At 41.1% G+C, this 19,791-nt stretch overlaps 2 protein-coding genes across 3 annotated transcripts in view; both read right to left on the reverse strand.

Moving 5' to 3' along the window:
- LOC149978253 (collagen alpha-1(XXV) chain-like) overlaps positions 1 to 669 on the reverse strand; it is a 154,573-nt gene extending 153,904 nt beyond the window's left edge. The window contains exon 1 of the mRNA XM_090198031.1: positions 1 to 669. This exon is cut by the window's left edge and continues 261 nt beyond it. Within this exon, the coding sequence (XP_090054157.1) occupies positions 1 to 36 (36 nt within the window). The 5' untranslated portion in view covers positions 37 to 669.
- A 7,741-nt stretch (positions 670 to 8,410) lies between these two features.
- Positions 8,411 to 19,621, reverse strand: LOC110488600 (dual specificity protein kinase CLK4). Of its 2 annotated transcripts, XM_021560870.3 has the most exons (12): positions 19,482 to 19,621; positions 18,724 to 18,881; positions 13,795 to 14,053; positions 13,013 to 13,112; positions 12,538 to 12,604; positions 12,202 to 12,318; positions 10,976 to 11,142; positions 10,192 to 10,286; positions 9,900 to 10,029; positions 9,436 to 9,518; positions 9,112 to 9,282; positions 8,411 to 8,972 (listed from the first exon to the last, which is right to left on the reverse strand). In XM_021560870.3, exons 2-12 carry the CDS (start codon positions 18,879 to 18,881, stop codon positions 8,823 to 8,825), a joined length of 1,497 nt encoding a protein of 498 aa, XP_021416545.2. In that variant the 5' UTR covers positions 19,482 to 19,621; the 3' UTR covers positions 8,411 to 8,822. The 2 variants fall into 2 exon arrangements, with proteins under 2 accessions (XP_021416545.2, XP_090054315.1); XM_090198189.1 differs by lacking the exons at positions 13,013 to 13,112; positions 19,482 to 19,621.
- Positions 19,622 to 19,791: the final 170 nt, after the last annotated feature.

A 19,791-nucleotide genomic window follows, 5' to 3' on the forward strand; every position in this document is an offset into this window, starting at 1 on the left:
TGCCTTGCTCTCCCCGTTATCCTCCGTTGAATCCATAACTTTAAATCCCGGTTAGAAACAAATGGTCTTGATGAATTTATGAATAAAAAAAATGTATAATGATGAAATGTGCGCATTTAGTAACTAAACTATGTCAGACTTTGTAGTGTGCTGCTGCTACACATTCAACTCACCCCAACACGGTTTCTTAAATTAGCCTTGGAACAAGAGGCTGAAATGCTGAGCGCGTTGCGCACGGTTTGCATATGGCAGACACAGATGGGTGCAATCTGGATGCGCACCAGATAAATTGAGTCCTCTATCCCAGGCCGTTTTGTTCCTGCGCTAGAGAGTATGTGGATGGGATGGGGAATCAGTCAACAGTCAAATTTCTTTTTTTTTTTTTAAGTTGCATGTTCGGCAAATTGAGATGCGCCCGCCCGGTTGACCATGTGGGGGAGGGAGATACAGTCGACAGAGGGAGAGAAATGTTGGCTGTAGATCGACAACTTCCGTGAAAGCGTGAAGTTATAAGGCTTTGAATGTGTATAGACTATAGCCTAGATATGTTTTGAGTTACTTTGATTGGATTCCATCTCGGGCAGTCAACATTGAAGTATAGTTTGAGGTGTCCGTATTACTACAGGGGTTTGAGACTTGGATTTCAACCTCTAAATGATATTTGGCCCCATGGCCGTAATTTGGCCCCAGAGAGTCATGTTTTCTGTCCTTGGTGTTGAAATCAAATCAGTTTAATAATAGATCTGCCAGTCAAGTAGCCTACACCTCGGTTGTTTACTCTCAGAATAAGATTTAATCTACTTTGTCCACATTATATTACTGTAGTCGAGGCTATTTAATTATTCTTCAAATTCGTAAACATGAAGTATCAAGATGATGCTGTTGTTGAGTGCCATGGGTAGGCTAGTCGAGTATCATGGCTGTTGAGTGTCATGCCGGACAGACTCTCTCGATCGAGAACTTAAATTGACCTATATTTGAAACAATTTAAAATACAATTGTGTTCGTGTTTGCACAGTATTTAGCTCACTGCAGTTCCTCAACCTGGTTCCTGAACTTGTCTGCCTTACCTGACCGCGGATTCATCCAATTGCGTTATTCTAACATATTAAAACAGTTGCCTATATATTAACGGAAATATATCATCTAATAGATATATATCAATGGAAAATGTATGACACTCACCAAGTCTTCAGTTAAAGTGTGATAGGCCTGGGCAGTGAGCTGTCGATTATTGCGCCGCAAGCACAGGTTGTGGAAAAGCTCTCTACTGCCACCTACTGCTCATCATAGCTTAAGTGTCACTACACCAAGCCCTTAAGATTTGGACTTAGATTTTTTAACAACTTTTTACCCCAAATAAATAATATTTTCCGAACACCTCACGAAATGAAGTGCATTTTTAATCTCCAAGAAAACATATTTTCCCATCTCAGGCATCAAGGCTATTATTGTCGACCATTTTCTTCTGATACGGACACCACATGTCTTCAACCCTCTTCTATGGAAGTTGTCTGAAAAAGATTATAAAGACACTTGTAATAAAATCCACATTTCCCTATGAATCATAAGTCCCTCAAACTAATTAAATAATTGCAAATTTAACATGTATATAAAATCTCACACTTTTGCTATACTAAATTCTGAAATGGACACCGTGTCAGCGGCCTTATCATTTTTAAAATCAAAAGTATGGTTTCACTTCAGAATTTGAACAAAAATGTTCATGATTGGTTTAAACATTTCAGACTGAGCTGAACAAACATTACATTCATATTTCGTAACCTTTGTTTAACAACATTGAAACAGGGTCTTGAAACAGGATTGAGACTAGGGTAACAGGGTTGAAGATGCGGTCTGGACAACGCATTAACGGGGGGAAACTTACCACCCTCCAGGACACCTACAGCACCCGATGTCACAAGAAGGCCGAAAGATCATCAAGGATACCAATCACCCGAGCCACTGCCTATTCACACCGTTATACACCAGAAGGCGAGGTTAGTACAGGTGCATCAAAGCTGGGACCCGAGAGACTGAAAAACAGCTTCTATCTTAAGGCCATCAGACTGTTAAACAGCCATCACTAGCACATTAGAGGCTGCTGCCAAAAGGCATAGACTAGAAATCACTGGCCACTTTAAGGAATGGAACACTAGTCACTTGAATAATGTTTACATATCTTGCATTACTCATCTCATATGTATATACTGTATTCTATACTATTCTACTGTATCTTAGTCCGTTCTGCTCTGACATCGCTCCTCCATATGTATATAGTCTTAATTCATTCCTACTTAGATTTGTGTGTATTGAGTATATGTTGTGTAATATGCTAGGTATTACTTGTTAGATATTACTGCACTGTCGCAGCTAGAAGCACAAGCATTTCACTACACTCGCAATAACATCTGCTAATCAAGTGTATGTGACCAATAACATCTGCTAATCAAGTGTATGTGACCAATAACATCTGCTAATCAAGTGTATGTGACCAATAACATCTGCTAATCAAGTGTATGTGACCAATAACATCTGCTAATCAAGTGTATGTGACCAATAACATCTGCTAATCAAGTGTATGTGACCAATAACATCTGCTAATCAAGTGTATGTGACCAATAACATCTGCTAATCAAGTGTATGTGACCAATAACATCTGCTAATCAAGTGTATGTGACCAATAACATCTGCTAATCAAGTGTATGTGACCAATAACATCTGCTAATCAAGTGTATGTGACCAATAAAAATGGATTTGATTTTGATGGTAACGTCTTCCATTTAAATTGGTTTTTGTGGAAGTTGTCTGAAAAAGATTATAAAGACACTTGTAATAAAATCCACATTTCCCTATGAATCATAAGTCCCTCAAACTAATTAAATAATTGCAAATTTAACATGTATATAAAATCTCACACTTTTGCTATACTAAATTCTGAAATGGACACCGTGTCAGCGGCCTTATCATTTTTAAAATCAAAAGTATGGTTTCACTTCAGAATTTGAACAAAAATGTTCATGATTGGTTTAAACATTTCAGACTGAGCTGAACAAACATTACATTCATATTTCGTAACCTTTGTTTAACAACATTGAAACAGGGTCTTGAAACAGGATTGAGACTAGGGTAACAGGGTTGAAGATGCGGTCTGGACAACGCATTAACGGGGGGAAACTTACCACCCTCCAGGACACCTACAGCACCCGATGTCACAAGAAGGCCGAAAGATCATCAAGGATACCAATCACCCGAGCCACTGCCTATTCACACCGTTATACACCAGAAGGCGAGGTTAGTACAGGTGCATCAAAGCTGGGACCCGAGAGACTGAAAAACAGCTTCTATCTTAAGGCCATCAGACTGTTAAACAGCCATCACTAGCACATTAGAGGCTGCTGCCAAAAGGCATAGACTAGAAATCACTGGCCACTTTAAGGAATGGAACACTAGTCACTTGAATAATGTTTACATATCTTGCATTACTCATCTCATATGTATATACTGTATTCTATACTATTCTACTGTATCTTAGTCCGTTCTGCTCTGACATCGCTCCTCCATATGTATATAGTCTTAATTCATTCCTACTTAGATTTGTGTGTATTGAGTATATGTTGTGTAATATGCTAGGTATTACTTGTTAGATATTACTGCACTGTCGCAGCTAGAAGCACAAGCATTTCACTACACTCGCAATAACATCTGCTAATCAAGTGTATGTGACCAATAACATCTGCTAATCAAGTGTATGTGACCAATAACATCTGCTAATCAAGTGTATGTGACCAATAACATCTGCTAATCAAGTGTATGTGACCAATAACATCTGCTAATCAAGTGTATGTGACCAATAACATCTGCTAATCAAGTGTATGTGACCAATAACATCTGCTAATCAAGTGTATGTGACCAATAACATCTGCTAATCAAGTGTATGTGACCAATAACATCTGCTAATCAAGTGTATGTGACCAATAACATCTGCTAATCAAGTGTATGTGACCAATAACATCTGCTAATCAAGTGTATGTGACCAATAACATCTGCTAATCAAGTGTATGTGACCAATAAAAATGGATTTGATTTTGATGGTAACGTCTTCCATTTAAATTGGTTTTTGTTTACTCTCAAAATTCACTTCAAGATTTTCTATAAACATTGTATTTCATAGCTATAACCATGTAGTGGGGACATTAGATATCAATTTGAATCAAACTGAGTTTTATTAACCAAACTTCATAAAATAATAAAAATAAAAATAACAGACATGAATAACATTGAAGAGACCTGGGCCTGCCTGTTAAAGCACCACAGGCTGGGTTCCCACTGGGTACACATCGTATTGGATGGCTGAGGCTTTGGGGTATATTGTGTGTGTGTGTGTGTGTGTGTGTGTGTGTGTGTGTGTGTGTGTGTGTGTGTGTGTGTGTGTGTGTGTGTGTGTGTGTTGACATGAAGACACTCCGTGGAGACGGCTGCTGTGCTATTTGTTGCCACTTGGCTACCTGTCAGACTTTTTCGCTTTCAATAACCGTTTAATCAAACTCTGTATTTAACAAGTTTTGTTTTAGTTTTGTCCTGTTTTACACCGGACCTTTTATGTGGGCCTGGATCTGCAGGACTTCCTCCGGCCAAAAAAGCTAACTAACATTATGCCTTCTCATTGCAGGCGCTGTACACATAATGTACATAACTATCACATTATGGTGAGGATAGCCAAGATGTAAGCCCAGGCGCAATCGTTAGGCAAGGGCAATTGAAGTGTAGGAAAGTATTATACTGTGCCACCAGTAAATACAGGTAGTAGTGTTAAGCACAGTCTCCGCGGCCAGACAATGTTCTCATGGTTTCTGGAAAGAAATGCTAAACCGGTGTTGCTCATTCCGTCTCAGTCTCCAATATCTCTGCTGCAATAGTCTATGTGCAGAGGGGCTATGGTCAGTCTGTCTTATCTGGTGTCTCTTGCTCTTTCTCCCTTCCCGGTGGACCTAAGTCCTAGGACCATGCCTCAGGACTACCTGGCCTGACGATTCCTGGCTGTCCCGTCCCCAGTCCACCTGGTTGCGCTGCTGCTCCAGTTTCTGCTGTTCTGTCTGTGGCAAAGGAACCCTGACCTGTTCACCGGACGTGCCTCCTTGTCATGCTGCTGCTCCAGTTTCAATTGTTCTGTCTGCGGCTATGGAACCCTGACCTATTCACCTGATGTGCTACCTTGTCGCGTTGCTCCTCCAGTTTCCGCTGTTCTGCCTGCGGCTATGGAACCCTGACCTGTCTCCCGGACGTGCTGTTTCGACCCTTTCTCCCCCTCCCCCTCCCCCTCCCTCTCTACCGCACCTGCTGTCTCAAACTCTAAATGCTCAGCTTTGAAAAGCCATCTGACGTTTACTCATGAGGTGCTCACCCGTTGCACCCTCTACAACCACTGGGTGGCCAGCTCTAGAAAGAGTCACGGTGGTTCCAAACTTCTTCCATTTAAGAACGACGGAGGCCACTGTGTTCTTGGGGACCTTTAATGCTGCAGAAATGTTTTGGTACACCTAGACACAATCCTGTCTCTGAGCTTTACAGACAATTCCTTCGACCTCATGGCTTGGTTTTTGCTCTGACATGCATTGTCAACTGTGGGACCTGATATAGACAGGTGTGTGCCTTTCCAAACCATGTCCAATCCATTTCATTTACCACAGGTCAACTCCAATAAAGTTGTAGAAACATCTCAAGGATGATTAATGGAAACAGGAATGCCCCTGAGCTCAATTTCAAGTCTCATAGCAAAGGTTGTGAATACTTATAGAAATTAAGGTATTTCTGTTTTTGAAAAAATGTCTAAAAACCTGTTTTTGCTTTGTATTACGGGGTATTGTGTGTAGATTGATGAAGATATTTTGGGGGGTTTAATCCATTTTAGAAAAAAGCTCTAATTTAACAAAATGGGGAAAAGGTCAAGGGTCTGAATAATTTCCGAAGGCACTGTATATACAGATTTTCAGGGCAATTTACTAGATGTGATGATCTAAGCAGAAATGTATATTGACAAGATCAGAATGCTTTTCCCAGTGACGTCACTCTAATAATCAGGGCCGGTCCTTGCCTTTCTGCCGCCCTTGCAAGAATAGAATAGTCCCAGTAAGCAAAATTACATTCCAGACGTTGAAGTTAGGTTCTGAATGAAAGATGAAAATATATTTTCCATATGTTTAAAATAGATATGGACGTTGAAAAGGCCTCTTTTTCAGACTTTGAAAATATGTTTTCTGGATGTTGAAATCAGGCTCATTTTTAGTTCTGAATTAAAGTTGAAAAGAAGGTCATTTATAGACATCTATGCTTGGGCCAAATCCAGGCTGTTCCAGACTGGATAAAATCTAAAAGAAACATAGACTGCACCAAAAAAAGATCCAAAAGGCGTCGGTCCGTGCTTACTGAGGTGTAGCCTACAGTGTTGCCTGACATTTTATGATAAGCCTACCGTTTGTAAAACACCAAAAGTAGACGTCCGTTCTGGACAGGACCAAAAAAAAGACATTGGCTCACGCTTAATGTGGTGTACTATGTTGGCCTGCAATATTTTATTTTTTCGCTCTGATCAGCTTGTCAAAAATGTACAGATACAAACTTGAAACCACTGATCATGACAATAGGGTTCAACTCCTGGACAGTGTGATTGTCCATTCCATTTTGTCCATTTTACTTTGAGCTGTCCTGTTTTTAGGATATGTTGCTTGTTAACATGACATTTTTATTTTATTTGATTGAGCGCCATTTAAGCTAGGCTATTTGATCGGAGAAACAGTTTAGCTCAGAAAGTACTGCCCTCGTCAATCTGCCTTCATCGACGGCCGCCTAATCCGGCTAATAAACCTATTCATGACGACTACTGTATATATTCTTAACATGGATAACATTGCAGTCAATATATGCATGTGGTTATGAGAATGATGATAAACAATAATAATGAACTTGAATTGAATTGGATAACTTCACAAAGTGACAAACTCAACCATGTCAGTCTCACAACCTGGTTTTGTCTCAAAATGCCCACTGATGTCACTTCCAGTTGATGACATCGCATAAAGATAAAGGATAAAGATAAAGGATAAATCCACCATTTTTATGGGGGGGGGGGGGGGGGGGGGGGGTTGGTTGGCGTAACTGGGTTGAGGGTAGACTGAGTTCTGCAACTAAATATTGTTTTTTTAATCAATAATCCCACATTTATTTGGAAACATTTATGGGATTATATGCACATTTTATTAGTAATATCCGAAATACAAATTCAGTGAAGGCCATGTAGGTCAAGACACAATGATTGGTGTCAGTGGAAAACAAGATAGTTTCTGATATTAAAGATCACATTTATGTAACGTTTCTTAAACTTCATTGCAGGGGACATTTTAAAACCAGAACCTGGAACTGGAGCAGCGGTTCCCAACCTAAGGATCCTGAGTTTCCTGTGGGGTCCCAATGCCTTATTGATTTGAGGGATTAGGGGTCATTTTGGGGAAAGGTTGAGAACCCCTGAACTAAACACAATGTTGTGCACAGGGTTATCTTTGTTGTTGCACATAATCAGTGGGGTCCGGAATTATTGAATCCCTTGATAAAGATGAGCAAAAAATAGTGTCTAAAATAATATTGTATGCAAAAAAAAAAATTTGGGGGGGGGTTATATTATTTTATACTAATACAATTGCTCAGAGAGAGATCATGTTTAAGATGTAATAAAAAAAATCTTTAAAAGTCAAAATGATTGGATCATGTTTTCAATACTCCTGCACACTCCCCTTGCGAGAATAAAAAATATGAGATTGGAGAACACATTGGGAGGGATTTTAGACCATTCCTCCATACAGAATTTTTACAGATCCTTGATATGTCGTCTGCGCTTTATGGATTGCCTTCAATTCAACTCACAGGTTTTCCAGTCCGGAGGCTGAGATGGCCACTGCAAAATGTTGATTTTGTGGTCAATTAACCATTTCTTTGTGGATGTTGTGTTGAGATTGTTGCCTTGCTGGAAGATTCACTTGTGGCCAAGGTTCAGCCTCCTCGCAGAGGCAACCAGATTTTTAGCAAAAATGTATTGGTTCTTCATAAAGCAAAACAGCCCAATAAAGATCCACCACCATATTTTACAACAGGGATGAGATTTTCTGAAAAAGGCATTGTTCTTTCAGAGGCAGAACCACCATTGGTGTGCCTGACCAAAGAGCTCTATTTTCATGTCATCTGACCATAGAGCTCTTTGGCTACGCACACCAATGGTGGGTTTGGCCTTCAAAATTACAAATATGCAGAAAATAACTCATATGCATAAGATTTTAGCAAAAAGCTGAGTTTGGTTTCCTGAAAAAATGGGATGCAATTATTTTGACAGCCATCTTTGAAAATTCTGGATCCCACTAGATACTTTCATATTTCAGTTTTTATTGAGAAATGTACACAGTGATATTCCAAAAGTTACAAATCCAGTCAAATTGAAAAAAGGGACTTGAACAAAAATTGTACAACTCAATAATGCATCAGATTAATAAGTACAAACAGTTGCTACTACAATACTACAAAATAATAAATTAACACTAACTAGCATGACAGCGATGGACTTTGTGACATCGGCTGATGTAAAAAGGGCTTTATAAATAAAGTTGATTGAAATTTGATTGACTACGGAGCCATGTGGGCAGACTGATACAGTCATTGCTAAACAATCTCTCTCGGAGAGTCAGAAAGTATTGCCACGGCGATCATCAATCATCATGGTTGTCATGGCGATGGCCATTGCCCCAACGGTTGTCACAGTGACAGGTAGGGTTGGAAGGTCAGTTTTTGGTGGCCTTGAGTAGGCAGGTGAAGAAGGGGTGTCTGAGAGCCTGGTCCAGGGAGAGGCGTTTAGTCGGGTCATACTCCAGCATCTTCTGGACCAAGTCAAACAGCTGTTCGTGGTCAGCACTCTGGGCCGTCATGTATTGCTGAGAGAAGAAGACAGAGGAGATAGTTAGATTCATCGATATCAGCCAACACAGGACACACCAACACTGTGATTCAGAAGGCTTTATATAATTCGCAATACAAAATAGGTTCGCCCATATCGCAAGAGGCCCTCCTCACCTTGAGTGGTTTGCAGTGTTTCCTCACATATCTGCCAGAAGAGCTGTGTGCGTCCCAGTCCAGTTTGTAACGATGGACGTACCGACGCTTCCTGGTTTTCTGCAGGAGGTGTACAGGTATGGGGCCAAGGACCCTCTCCATCATAGCCAGGTGTTCTTTACTGTCGTGGGTCTGGAGGAGAGAAGCGAGATGGAGATGAGGCTACATTCAGGACACACTGATCTACCCTTGCATAGAAAGAAGCCTGAACACCTTAAGATGAATGCATGATTTAGAAGGCATTCTAGTATGACGCAGTTGATGTGATAGCAGATAGTCACCCACCTGGAAGAGAGTTGACCCCAGGTAGTACTCGATGAGGATACAGCCCAGACTCCACACGTCACAGGCATGGTCCCAGCCCAAACCTACACACCGAGAGAGAAAAGCATTACATCACTAACAGAGAAACTAAGGATGCAAGAGCCCCATGTGCCCTGGTTAACAGAAGTGCTATAGGGAATAGGGTGTCATTTGGGACACATCTCAAGTCTGTAAGCACCTGTATCACATACCATCAGTAAGTGCCTGGACTATTAATTGGTTGATAAGAGTAAATATTTATTGTACTTTCACTGTAAACATGTAACCCATTGCACTTTTCATATTCATTTATTGTGTATTATTCTGAGTTTTAACAAACAATGTACTTTGCCCTTCTAAGCAAATTACCAAATGACTTTCCCCCTGGTGGGATAATAAAGTTGATCTAATCATGACTTGGCGTTGTGGCAAAGTTGGTATCTTACCAAGAATGACCTCTGGAGCGCGGTAGTGGCGCGTGGACACTACGGAGGTGTGGTGGTCGTGTTCATACGTGGCGTTGCCAAAATCAACCACCTTCACATCCGGGTTCTTCAACGTTCTCTTGTCACGTCTCTGTAGGGCAGAGATGAGTCATGACAAATATTCATTTGAGTTAGTCAGACAGTACACAAAGTCAAGTCATGTAAGGCTTGACAACCAAATCAGTGAACTTCAGTTCATTTAAGGTGAGTCCGTGTATTGTCAAATCGGAGAGCAGGTAGATAAGACTTGTACCATTTTGGCATTGTACTCGATGTCGTACTTCGAGTCCACAAACAGAATGTTCTCCGGCTTCAGGTCAGTGTGTGTCAGCTTGTTCTTATGCAGGACTAAAACAAACACAAACAAAACACAATCAACACAGGCAGGAAAGTAGACAACACTCGTTTCTATTACCATATGCTTGGATACACTCGTATTAGGGATGTGCATCTTTTCCTTTCAAGACAATTCGATAAGCATCTAGATAAATGCAGCCTTTGTTTTTTGTCCTCTCCTCCTGGTTCTGAAATCACTATCACCCAATAATGAACTTGTCATTTTTGCAGATGAAGTGTTTGAGCTAGTAATCTTATCAATATTTATCATTTACAAATGAGCTATGACAAGCCAATGAATATACAGCACAACTTTGGATTTACACCCCCATCTCAAAATCCAATTTAAAAAAAATATTGTTGAAAAACAAACAAAACTATTGCTGATTGTGAACCTGAACAATCAAAATAAAATATATTTTAAGTCCCAGTTTAGGGTCTGCAGACTGACATCCCTAACTCGAATAACAATCTCTGTCGTCACCACTATTTACAATGTCTACCTCTCAAATGACACCCATATTCCCCCAAAAATGCACTGCATAGAGAAAAATAGGGTGCAATTCGGGACACACACAATAATTCAGCTGTGACATTTAGCAGTGGTCTTATCCAGAGTGGATGGTGGTTACTACCACAGAAATCCTATTCACTGACTACTCCAATACGTTCTAAAATGTAATTTTATGGTAACTACTCACATCGTACGGCTCTGATGATCTGGTAGGCCATGATTCTGATGTGTTCTACGGGGAAAGGCTGGAAGTTGTTCTGCTTAAGGAAGTCATAGGTACTGAGCCCCAGCAGCTCAAACGATATACACACGTGGCCATGGTGGTCGAACCAGTCCAGCATCCTCACACACGCACTGAGACAGAAAGAGGGAGGAGTGAGTGGGGAAGGACAGAGACAAAACAGGGACTTGCATTTACATTTTTGTCATTTAGCAGTTTCTATGCCTTCCACTAGATGTCAAGTCTTTAGAAATTGTTTCAGGCTTGTATTCTTATAAATGAGGGAGTAAGACCAGTCTGAATGAGTGGACCCTGACATGTCACAGAGCTTTTTCATGCGCAATCCCGAGAGAGTGCATATTTCTTGTTTACCTTTTATATTGATGGCGTTATTGTCCGGTTTAAATATTATAGATCATTTAGGCTAAAAACAACCTGCATATAAACATCGTTTGACATGTTTCTATGAACTTTACGGATACAATTTGGATTTTTTGTCTGCCTGTTTTGACTGCGTTTGAGCCTGTGGAATACTGAAGAAAACGCAAACAAAACTGAGGTTTTTGGATATAAAGAGACTATCGAACAAAAGGAACATTTATTGAGTAAATGAATGTCTTCTGAGTGCCACCATATGAAGATCATCAAAGGTAAGGGATGAATTTTATCTCTATTTCTGAGTTTTGTAACGCTTCTGCTTGGCTGGTTACTGTTTGTAATAATTTGTCAACTGGGCTATGTTCCCAAATAATCGTAAGGTATGCTTACGCCGTAAAGCATTTTTAAAAATCTGACACCGCGGTTGGATTCACAAGAAGTTCATCTTTAAACCTATGTAAAATATGTTTTGTTTTCTGAATTTTTATAATGAGGTTTTCTGTATTTGAATTTGGCGCTCTGCAATCTCACTGGATGTTGGCCAGATGGGACGCTAGCGTCCCACATACCCTATAGAGGTTAAGGCAGCTAGATAGGTAAGATAATGTCTGATATTGATGACAAACACCGATATGTGATAATTAAAGTGAGATATTTTAGCGATAGTCCATAAGTAAAGTGTAAGCCTCGCAGATAGCCTACTACTGCTGTGTAGCCAACTGCTGCATGTGTGACTGCTTCTCATCTTCGTAATGCAGGGCCAACCTGATTTCTGCTAATGTATGTGGCTTGTTCTAACTGTGTGTGAGACTTACTATCTCCGGTCACAGTCCAGAGAGTTCATCTGCTCCAGCACCTCCACCTCAGCCATGGCCGCCTCACGGTAGCGGTCAATGTTTTTAATGATCTTCAGTGCCATGCGAGCACCACTTCTGGAATCACAGACGACACAAACATCCAACAGTTAAGTCTAGAGAAGTTTGAGGCTTTCAAACGAGAAAGTGAATAAAAGATTGAGTTTGTGAGAGCATACTGTACACATTCGAGCGGGTCATTCATCTCGGCCCGAGGGAGGTGCTCAAAAGTTAACGGAGAGCAGAAAGAGTAGCACAGTCACCGTGACATCCAGACGTTTCCAGTGAGCGACTTACTTAGAGTGATCGATGCATTCCACGACTTTTCCAAAGGCTCCTTCTCCTAGAGTGGACACAATCTCATCTACAGGGATTAAAGAGTACTAGTTAGAACCAGAGGAGTGACGACTGGCATCCACTACCATGACACCTGATCTGCCACAAAATGGCTGCCGCTAGCACTGATTTGACCTAAGCTGCTTTGTTTGATATGGATTTAGCATTATACTGTCTGCAACTAGAACAGAACAAGGCTCCAAGCCAACAGCACATAAGACACAGTACACACATCACACTAATAATGATGTTATGTAGCAAGGTGTAATACTAATCAACATTTAACAATACAGTGATAAACCCTACCCGCCCAAATACAATACATGCCTACAATAGAATGGGTATTTTGCAACAGTACGCCATATCAAAACCAAACTGTAACAACAAAAGAGATATAGATAGTTGACAGAGAAAAAAAGGGGAATATATTCTATACATCTCGCTCTCAGCATGTCTCCCCTGTGATAGACCAGGTGACCCTCGTCATCATCCACAACACTCCTGGATCTTTTCCTGCTCCTGCGATGATGGCTCCTCTGTTGTCCCATCACGACCATCACCACCATCATCAACCATCAACCACCATCATCATCGACCCAGAGAACATCAGGCCAGGCCACCACAACCGGAGGGAACGTGCCATTCATTCATTCAGCGGGCGGAGAGGGGGGAATCGGACGTGGGGGAAGAGATTCGGATGGATCGGCCCATTCAGAGTGGGTGGGTAGTAGCGAACCAGGCAGCGCCAGCGGACCACAGCGGGAGCAGCACATTCAAATTCAGCCCCACCAGAGAAAGGCATAGGGGGCGTCACCACATAGTGGGTGTTACAGAAGAGAAACACGGCAACAAGAATGTTCATGTGAGAGACTTTCTCAAAGTAAACGGTACAAAAAAAATGATAAGCTATCACAGTGTTGAATATGCTAATATGAATTTGTCTCCTTCAAGTTACAGTTCCTGGTTATCTTCTGACTGTGAATGATAAATATAAAGCTTCCCTTGACTATTCTTATTGAATCCTCGTAAAGGTGTTTGCTCCTAGTCTGTTAAAGTTATGCCTAGATGATCGTCAGTGAATTTTGGTACTAACATAGGATCCATAAGTCTTTTTTTACTGTGGGTGTGGTACATACGGCGAGAGATACACACACAGAATGCTAACACCATTAATAACCATATTGGGAAGGAAAATGAGAGAGTAGGATGTTCTCATACCGAGTAAGAGGAGCGTAGGTGAGAAGGGCTGCGTCTCCGCCCTCGGCGGCTACTGCGTCTGCTGCGGCCGCTCTTGCCGCTCCGACCAGATGATTTGCTGTAGTGGTGCCACTCCTTGTCCCTTTCACGGTCTCCGTCTCTATCCCTGGAGGCGCCCCTGCTGTCCTCGTCGTAGCCCATCTCCAGGCTGGCTACTCTGGCCCCCTTGTCCTTAGACTCTAGCCTCTGCTGATTCAGGCTGTGGGTCTCCAGGTAATGCCTGAAAGGGAGAAACACAGCTTAGCGACTGACTCCTCCTCTTGCCTACTTAGCCACTGCTTGGTTCCAATGGCTTCACCGACACCCTATCCCAAGGGGCTTTATATGTATTAGTAACAAGCGGATTTACGACTACAGGGTGCTACATCATTATTACAGTGTTCTTGGTGTGAAAGCCTAGAGTCTGGCGTTCAAGCACCTGGTAGATTCATAGTTCTAGGGGTAAACTGACGCAACAAACTAGACAGACAGAACAGATCATGACATGTAGGGCGGCAGGTAGCCTAGCGTTATTTACCGAAAGGTAGGTAGTTCGAATCCCCGAGCCGACATGGTGAAAAATGTGTGGTTCTGCCCTTGAGCAAGGCAGTTAACCATCCACAACAACAGCTCTCCGGTTTAGGATTGAGTTAAAAGCGGAAGTCAAGTTTTGGTTGAACCTTGTGTGCAATTGACAAAATAAATGTTGTCCTTTCATATCAAACCTTTCACATTTATCTATCATAAATATGAGAAGCCAGCTGAATGTATATGTATATAATTATGCACAAGCAACCCCCCCCCCCCCCCCCCCCACTCCAATGTGCACACTGGAAAGCACAGGTGTCCACTACGACAGTTGTTGATGTGGCTTAGTGACGAACCCGTGAAGCCCTTTCAGGAGAGGCTTTGAGGAATGTGGTCTGAAGCAGACCTTCAGAGCCATGATGGCACCCTAGTGGGTGTCAGGTCACTTCCAGGAAAAGGTCTGCGTCGCTGGGGGACTTAATATTAGAGCTGCCCTGCCCTTTCCTCCTGCCCTGGAAACTTCCACCATGAACTTCGCTCACATAGCATACAGCTCAGGGACGGACACAGAAACTGGAAAGGTTTAACCTTCCAGCAATAAAAAAAGACATTGAAAATGTCCAATGACTTCCCATAAGAGTTACCGTTACTTTGAAAATATAAAGAACAGGGTTCATACACATTTTGACAAATGGAATTCCATGACTAAGGAATATTTCAGGATATTGGCAATGAGGCCCATTATCTACTTCCCCAGAGTCAGAAACCATTTTTTATATATACACAGCTGAAGTTGGAAGTTCACAAACACCTTAGCCAAATACATTTAAACTATTTTTTTCACAATTCCTGACATTTAATCCTATTAAAAATTCCCTGTTTTAGGGCAGTTAGGATCACCACCTTATTTTAAGAATGTGAAATGTCAGAATTATAGTAGAGAGAATGATTTATTTCAGCTTATATTTCATTCATCACATTGGGTCAGAAGTTTACATACACTCAATTAATATTTGGTAGCATTGCCTTTAAATTGTTTAACTTGGGTCAAACGTTAGACAGCCTTCCCACAATAGGTTGGGTGAATTTTGGCCCATTCCTCCTGACAGAGCTGGTGTAACTGAGTCAGGTTTGTAGGCCCCCTTGCTCGCACACGCCTTTTCAGTTCCACACACAAATGTTCTATAGAATTGAGGTCAGGACTTTGTGATGGCCACTCCAATACCTTGACTTTGTTGTCCTTAAGCCATTTTGCCACAACTTTGGAAGTATGCTTGGGGTCATTGTCCATTTGGAAGACCCATTTGCGACCAAGCTTAAACTGATGTCTTGAGATGTTGCTTCAATAGATCCACATCATTTTCGTGAAGTGCACCAGTCCCTCCTGCAGCAAAGTACCCCCACAACATGATGCTGCCACCCCCGTGCTTCACGGTTGGGATGGTGTTCTTCGGCTTGCAAGCTTCCCCCTTTTACCTACAAACATAACAATGGTGATCATGGCCAAACAGTTATATTATTGTTTCATCAGACCAGAGAACATTTCTCCAAAATGTACGATCTTTGTCCCCATGTGCAGTCGCAAACCATAGTCTGGCTTTTTTTTGGCGGTTGTGGAGCAGTGGCTTCTTCCTTGCTGAGTGGCCTTTCAGGTTATGTCGATATAGGATTCGTTTTTACTGTGGATATAGATACTTTTATACCGGTTTCCTCCAGCATCTTCACAAGGTCCTTTGCTGTTCTTCTGAGATTGATTTTCACTTTTCGCACCAAAGTACGTTCATCTCTAGGAGACAGAACACGTCTCCTTCCTGAGTGGTATGATTGCTGCGTGGTCCCATGGTGTTCATACTTGCGTACTATTGTTTTTACAGATAAACGTGGTACCTTCAGGTGTTTGGAAATTGAATTGCTCCCAAGGATGAACAAGGACTTGTGGAGGCCTGCAATTGTTTTTCTGAGGTCTTGGCTGATTTCATTTTCCCATGATGTCAAGCAAAGAGGCACTGAGCTTGAAGGTAGGCCTTGAAATACATCCACAGGTACACTTTCAATTGACTCAAATTATGTCAATCAAAAGCTTCTAAAACCATGACATCATTTTCTGGAATTTTCCAAGCTGTTTAAAGGCACAGTCAACTTTGTGTATGTAAACTTCTGACCCAATGGAATACAGTGAATTATAAGTTAAATAATCTGTCTGTAAACAATTGTTTGAAAATGACTTGTGACATGCACAAAGTAGATGTCCTAACCGACTTGCCAAAACCATAGTTTCTTAACAAGAAATTAGTGGAGTGGTTGAAAAATGAGTTAATGATTTCAACCTAAGTGTAAATAAAACTTCTGACTTCAACTGTACATATACACAGCCGTTCAAAAGTTTGGAGTCACTTGGAAATGTCCTTGTTTTCCATGAAAACATACATGAAATTAGTTGCAAAATGAATAGGAAACATAGTCAAGACATTGACAAGGTTACAAATATTGATTTTTAATTCAAATAATAATTGTCCTTCAAACTTTGCTTTCGTCAAAGAATCATCTATTTACAGCAATTAAAGTCATGCAGATTTTCGGCATTCTAGTTGTCAATTTGTTGAGGTAATCTGAAGAGATTTCACCCCATGCTTCCTGAAGCACCTCCCACAAATTGGATTGGCTTGATGGGCACTTCTTATGATCAAGCTGCTCCCACAACAGCTCAATAGGATTGAGATTGGGTGACTGTGCTGAACACTCCATTATAGACAATACCAGCTGACTGCTTCTTCCCTAAATAGTTATCACATAGTATGGTGCTGTGCTTTTGGTCATTGTCCTATTGTAGGAGGAAATTGGCTCCAATTAAGCGCCGTCCACAGGGTATGGCATGGTGTTGCAAAATGGAGTGATGATCTTAAAGAAGGCTATTTTACCCTGTACAAATCTCCCACACTACCACCACCACCAAAGCACCCCCAGACCATCACGTTGCCTCCACCATGCCTGACAGATGGCGTCAAGCACTCCTCCAGCATTTTTCATTTTTGTGTCTCACGAATGTTCTTCTTTGTGATCCGAACACCTCAAAGATAGATTCAACGGTCTATAACACTTTCTTCCAATGTTCCTCTGTCCGGTGTCTGTGTTCTTTTGTCTATCTTAATCTTTTATTTTTATTGGCCAGTCTGAGATATCACTTTTTCTTTGCAGCTCTGCCTAGAAAGCCAGCATCCCAGAGTCACCTCTTCACTGTTGACATGGATACTGGAGTTTTACGGGTACTATTTAACGAAGCTGCCAGTTGAGGACTTGTTTGAGAAACAGATGCCGCACTAGACACTAATGTATTTGTCCTCTTGCTCAGTTGTGCTCTGGGGCCTCCCACTCCTATTTCTATTCTGGTTAGAACCAGTTTGCGCTGTTCTGTGAAGGGAATAGTACACAGCGTTGTACGAGATCTTCAGTTTCTTGGCAATTTCTGGCATGGAACAGCCTTCATTTCTCGGAACAAGAATAGACTGACGCGTTTCAGAAGAAAGGTCTTTAATTCTGGCCATTTAGAGCCTGTAATCGAACCCACAAATGCTGATGCTCCAGATACTAAACTAGTTTAAATAATCTAAAGAAGAACAGCTACTTTGAAGCAAGGCATGCCTCATAATATAAAATAAAACATTAAGGGTTCAAACAATTAAGTATGTTTTCAAAATGCATACTCCATCCAGCTCACATTGTAAAGTGGTGGGTGACGCGCTGATAGCCTGCACTTGAATGAATGGGAGGTGCGGGTCAATATATTTTTTGAGAGAATAGATATATTTTTTTTTAAATTGTACACCAAAACAATTAATACACAATGGCATTTAGAATTGTTGTGCAATGAATGGGCTTATAAAATCATCTATTGCTCCAGCATCAAACAGCTGAGGAGCTGCAGGAGAATCCTGCTCAAAATCGGCTCTGTATGCAGTGCCCATGTTATAGTTGTGTTGGATGAACCTATAGACGATAAGTATGATAGTCAAATGTATCAAGGTTACACCGAGAACATTAAAACGACTGATGATAAACAAGCAGTTGTCAATTTTTTAGGTGTAACAGTTGGGATAATGGGTCAATTCCATTAACATTTCTCATTCCTGGATTGAGGTACATTTCCTGAGCCATATCACTTGTCTCAATGTAACCTTGATGGCCTTCTGACCCCTGTGCAGGTCAGTTTAAACAAGCGTGATAGGATTTTTTACAATTATTTAACCAGGCAACTCGGTATGGTTGGTATTTCTAGTAAGTAAAAAGGAGAGATCTAGTTAAGGGTTGCTTGAGGATAGGTGGAGCATCTGATAGTTCTGTTGGCGACTACAGTGAAGTGATGACATATGGGGTCACAATATTTACCCTTCATTTGATTCGAGGTTAAGTCTTCGAGATTTGTTCTCCCTTTCACTGCTGTGCGAATCATCTTGCCTCTGTCGCTTTCGGCTCTCCACTCTCTCCTCCCAGCTGAACTCATTTAGCCAAACACCAGGGGAACGCATTCGCTTTGACTGCCGCATCTGCCACACAAGTGATGAATTTTCACATTAGATGCATAGCTAGCTAACGTTAAAGCTAACAACATGGCTAGCTGCCAACAAACGTCGAAAATAATTCAAATCTAAATATAGCTAACGTGAAATTAGCTAGCAAGCTAGATATTCGTATACATGTAATATAATGAATTCAACCATACAATAGGAGACCTATGAAATTACTATTTTGCAAGCATTATCTAGGTAAGTTAGCTAGATAAACATGGTCAATCTATTATCTTTGTTGCCACTGACTGGCAACGTCTTTGTTCTATATTGCTAATTAGCTAACGTCGTTAGCTTTCTAGCTAACGGTAACTAAAGTTAACTAATAACAAAAATAAGTTAAACGTAAAGTTAGCTGGCTAGACGTCTATAGATAACGTTAGCAACATCTGAGAGACACGCTGTAGCGTCAACACACAAAAAAAAACGATTGTCAAGATTTATTTTCGGGTAATAACGCTTTAGCTAGCTAGCTTCCTGGTTCGTCGACGAAACGTGGAGGCTAGCAAACGGCTTAACATTGAACGGATTATATATGGTTTCCGTTCTTCTATGACACATGAAATAACCTGTCCTCACCTTATCTAACGATTGATGTATCCCAAAATACGAATTAATAGGTAAAAAATGTATTTTTCAGTAGCTACTTCTGTACACTGCACAAACTAACCTCCCTACAAAATGGCGAACTCTGCTGCTGGAACTTTCCATACGTAAGTAAATAATTGACGTCAAATGCTGTACTACGCCCAATGCTGGGAATTTTGGAGATTGTAGTTTTTTAAGAAAACGTTTCCTGTGGGTATTGAGGAAGAGAATGTAGGTTTCCCTTTTTATCTGTGCAGCAGGCCTGAAATCCAAACCATTCCCCACCCTCAGTTGGCCCATT

Source organism: Oncorhynchus mykiss, chromosome 14, assembly GCF_057628025.1.
Source record: "Oncorhynchus mykiss isolate SJ-2025 chromosome 14, ASM5762802v1, whole genome shotgun sequence".
Classification (NCBI taxonomy): domain Eukaryota; kingdom Metazoa; phylum Chordata; class Actinopteri; order Salmoniformes; family Salmonidae; genus Oncorhynchus; species Oncorhynchus mykiss.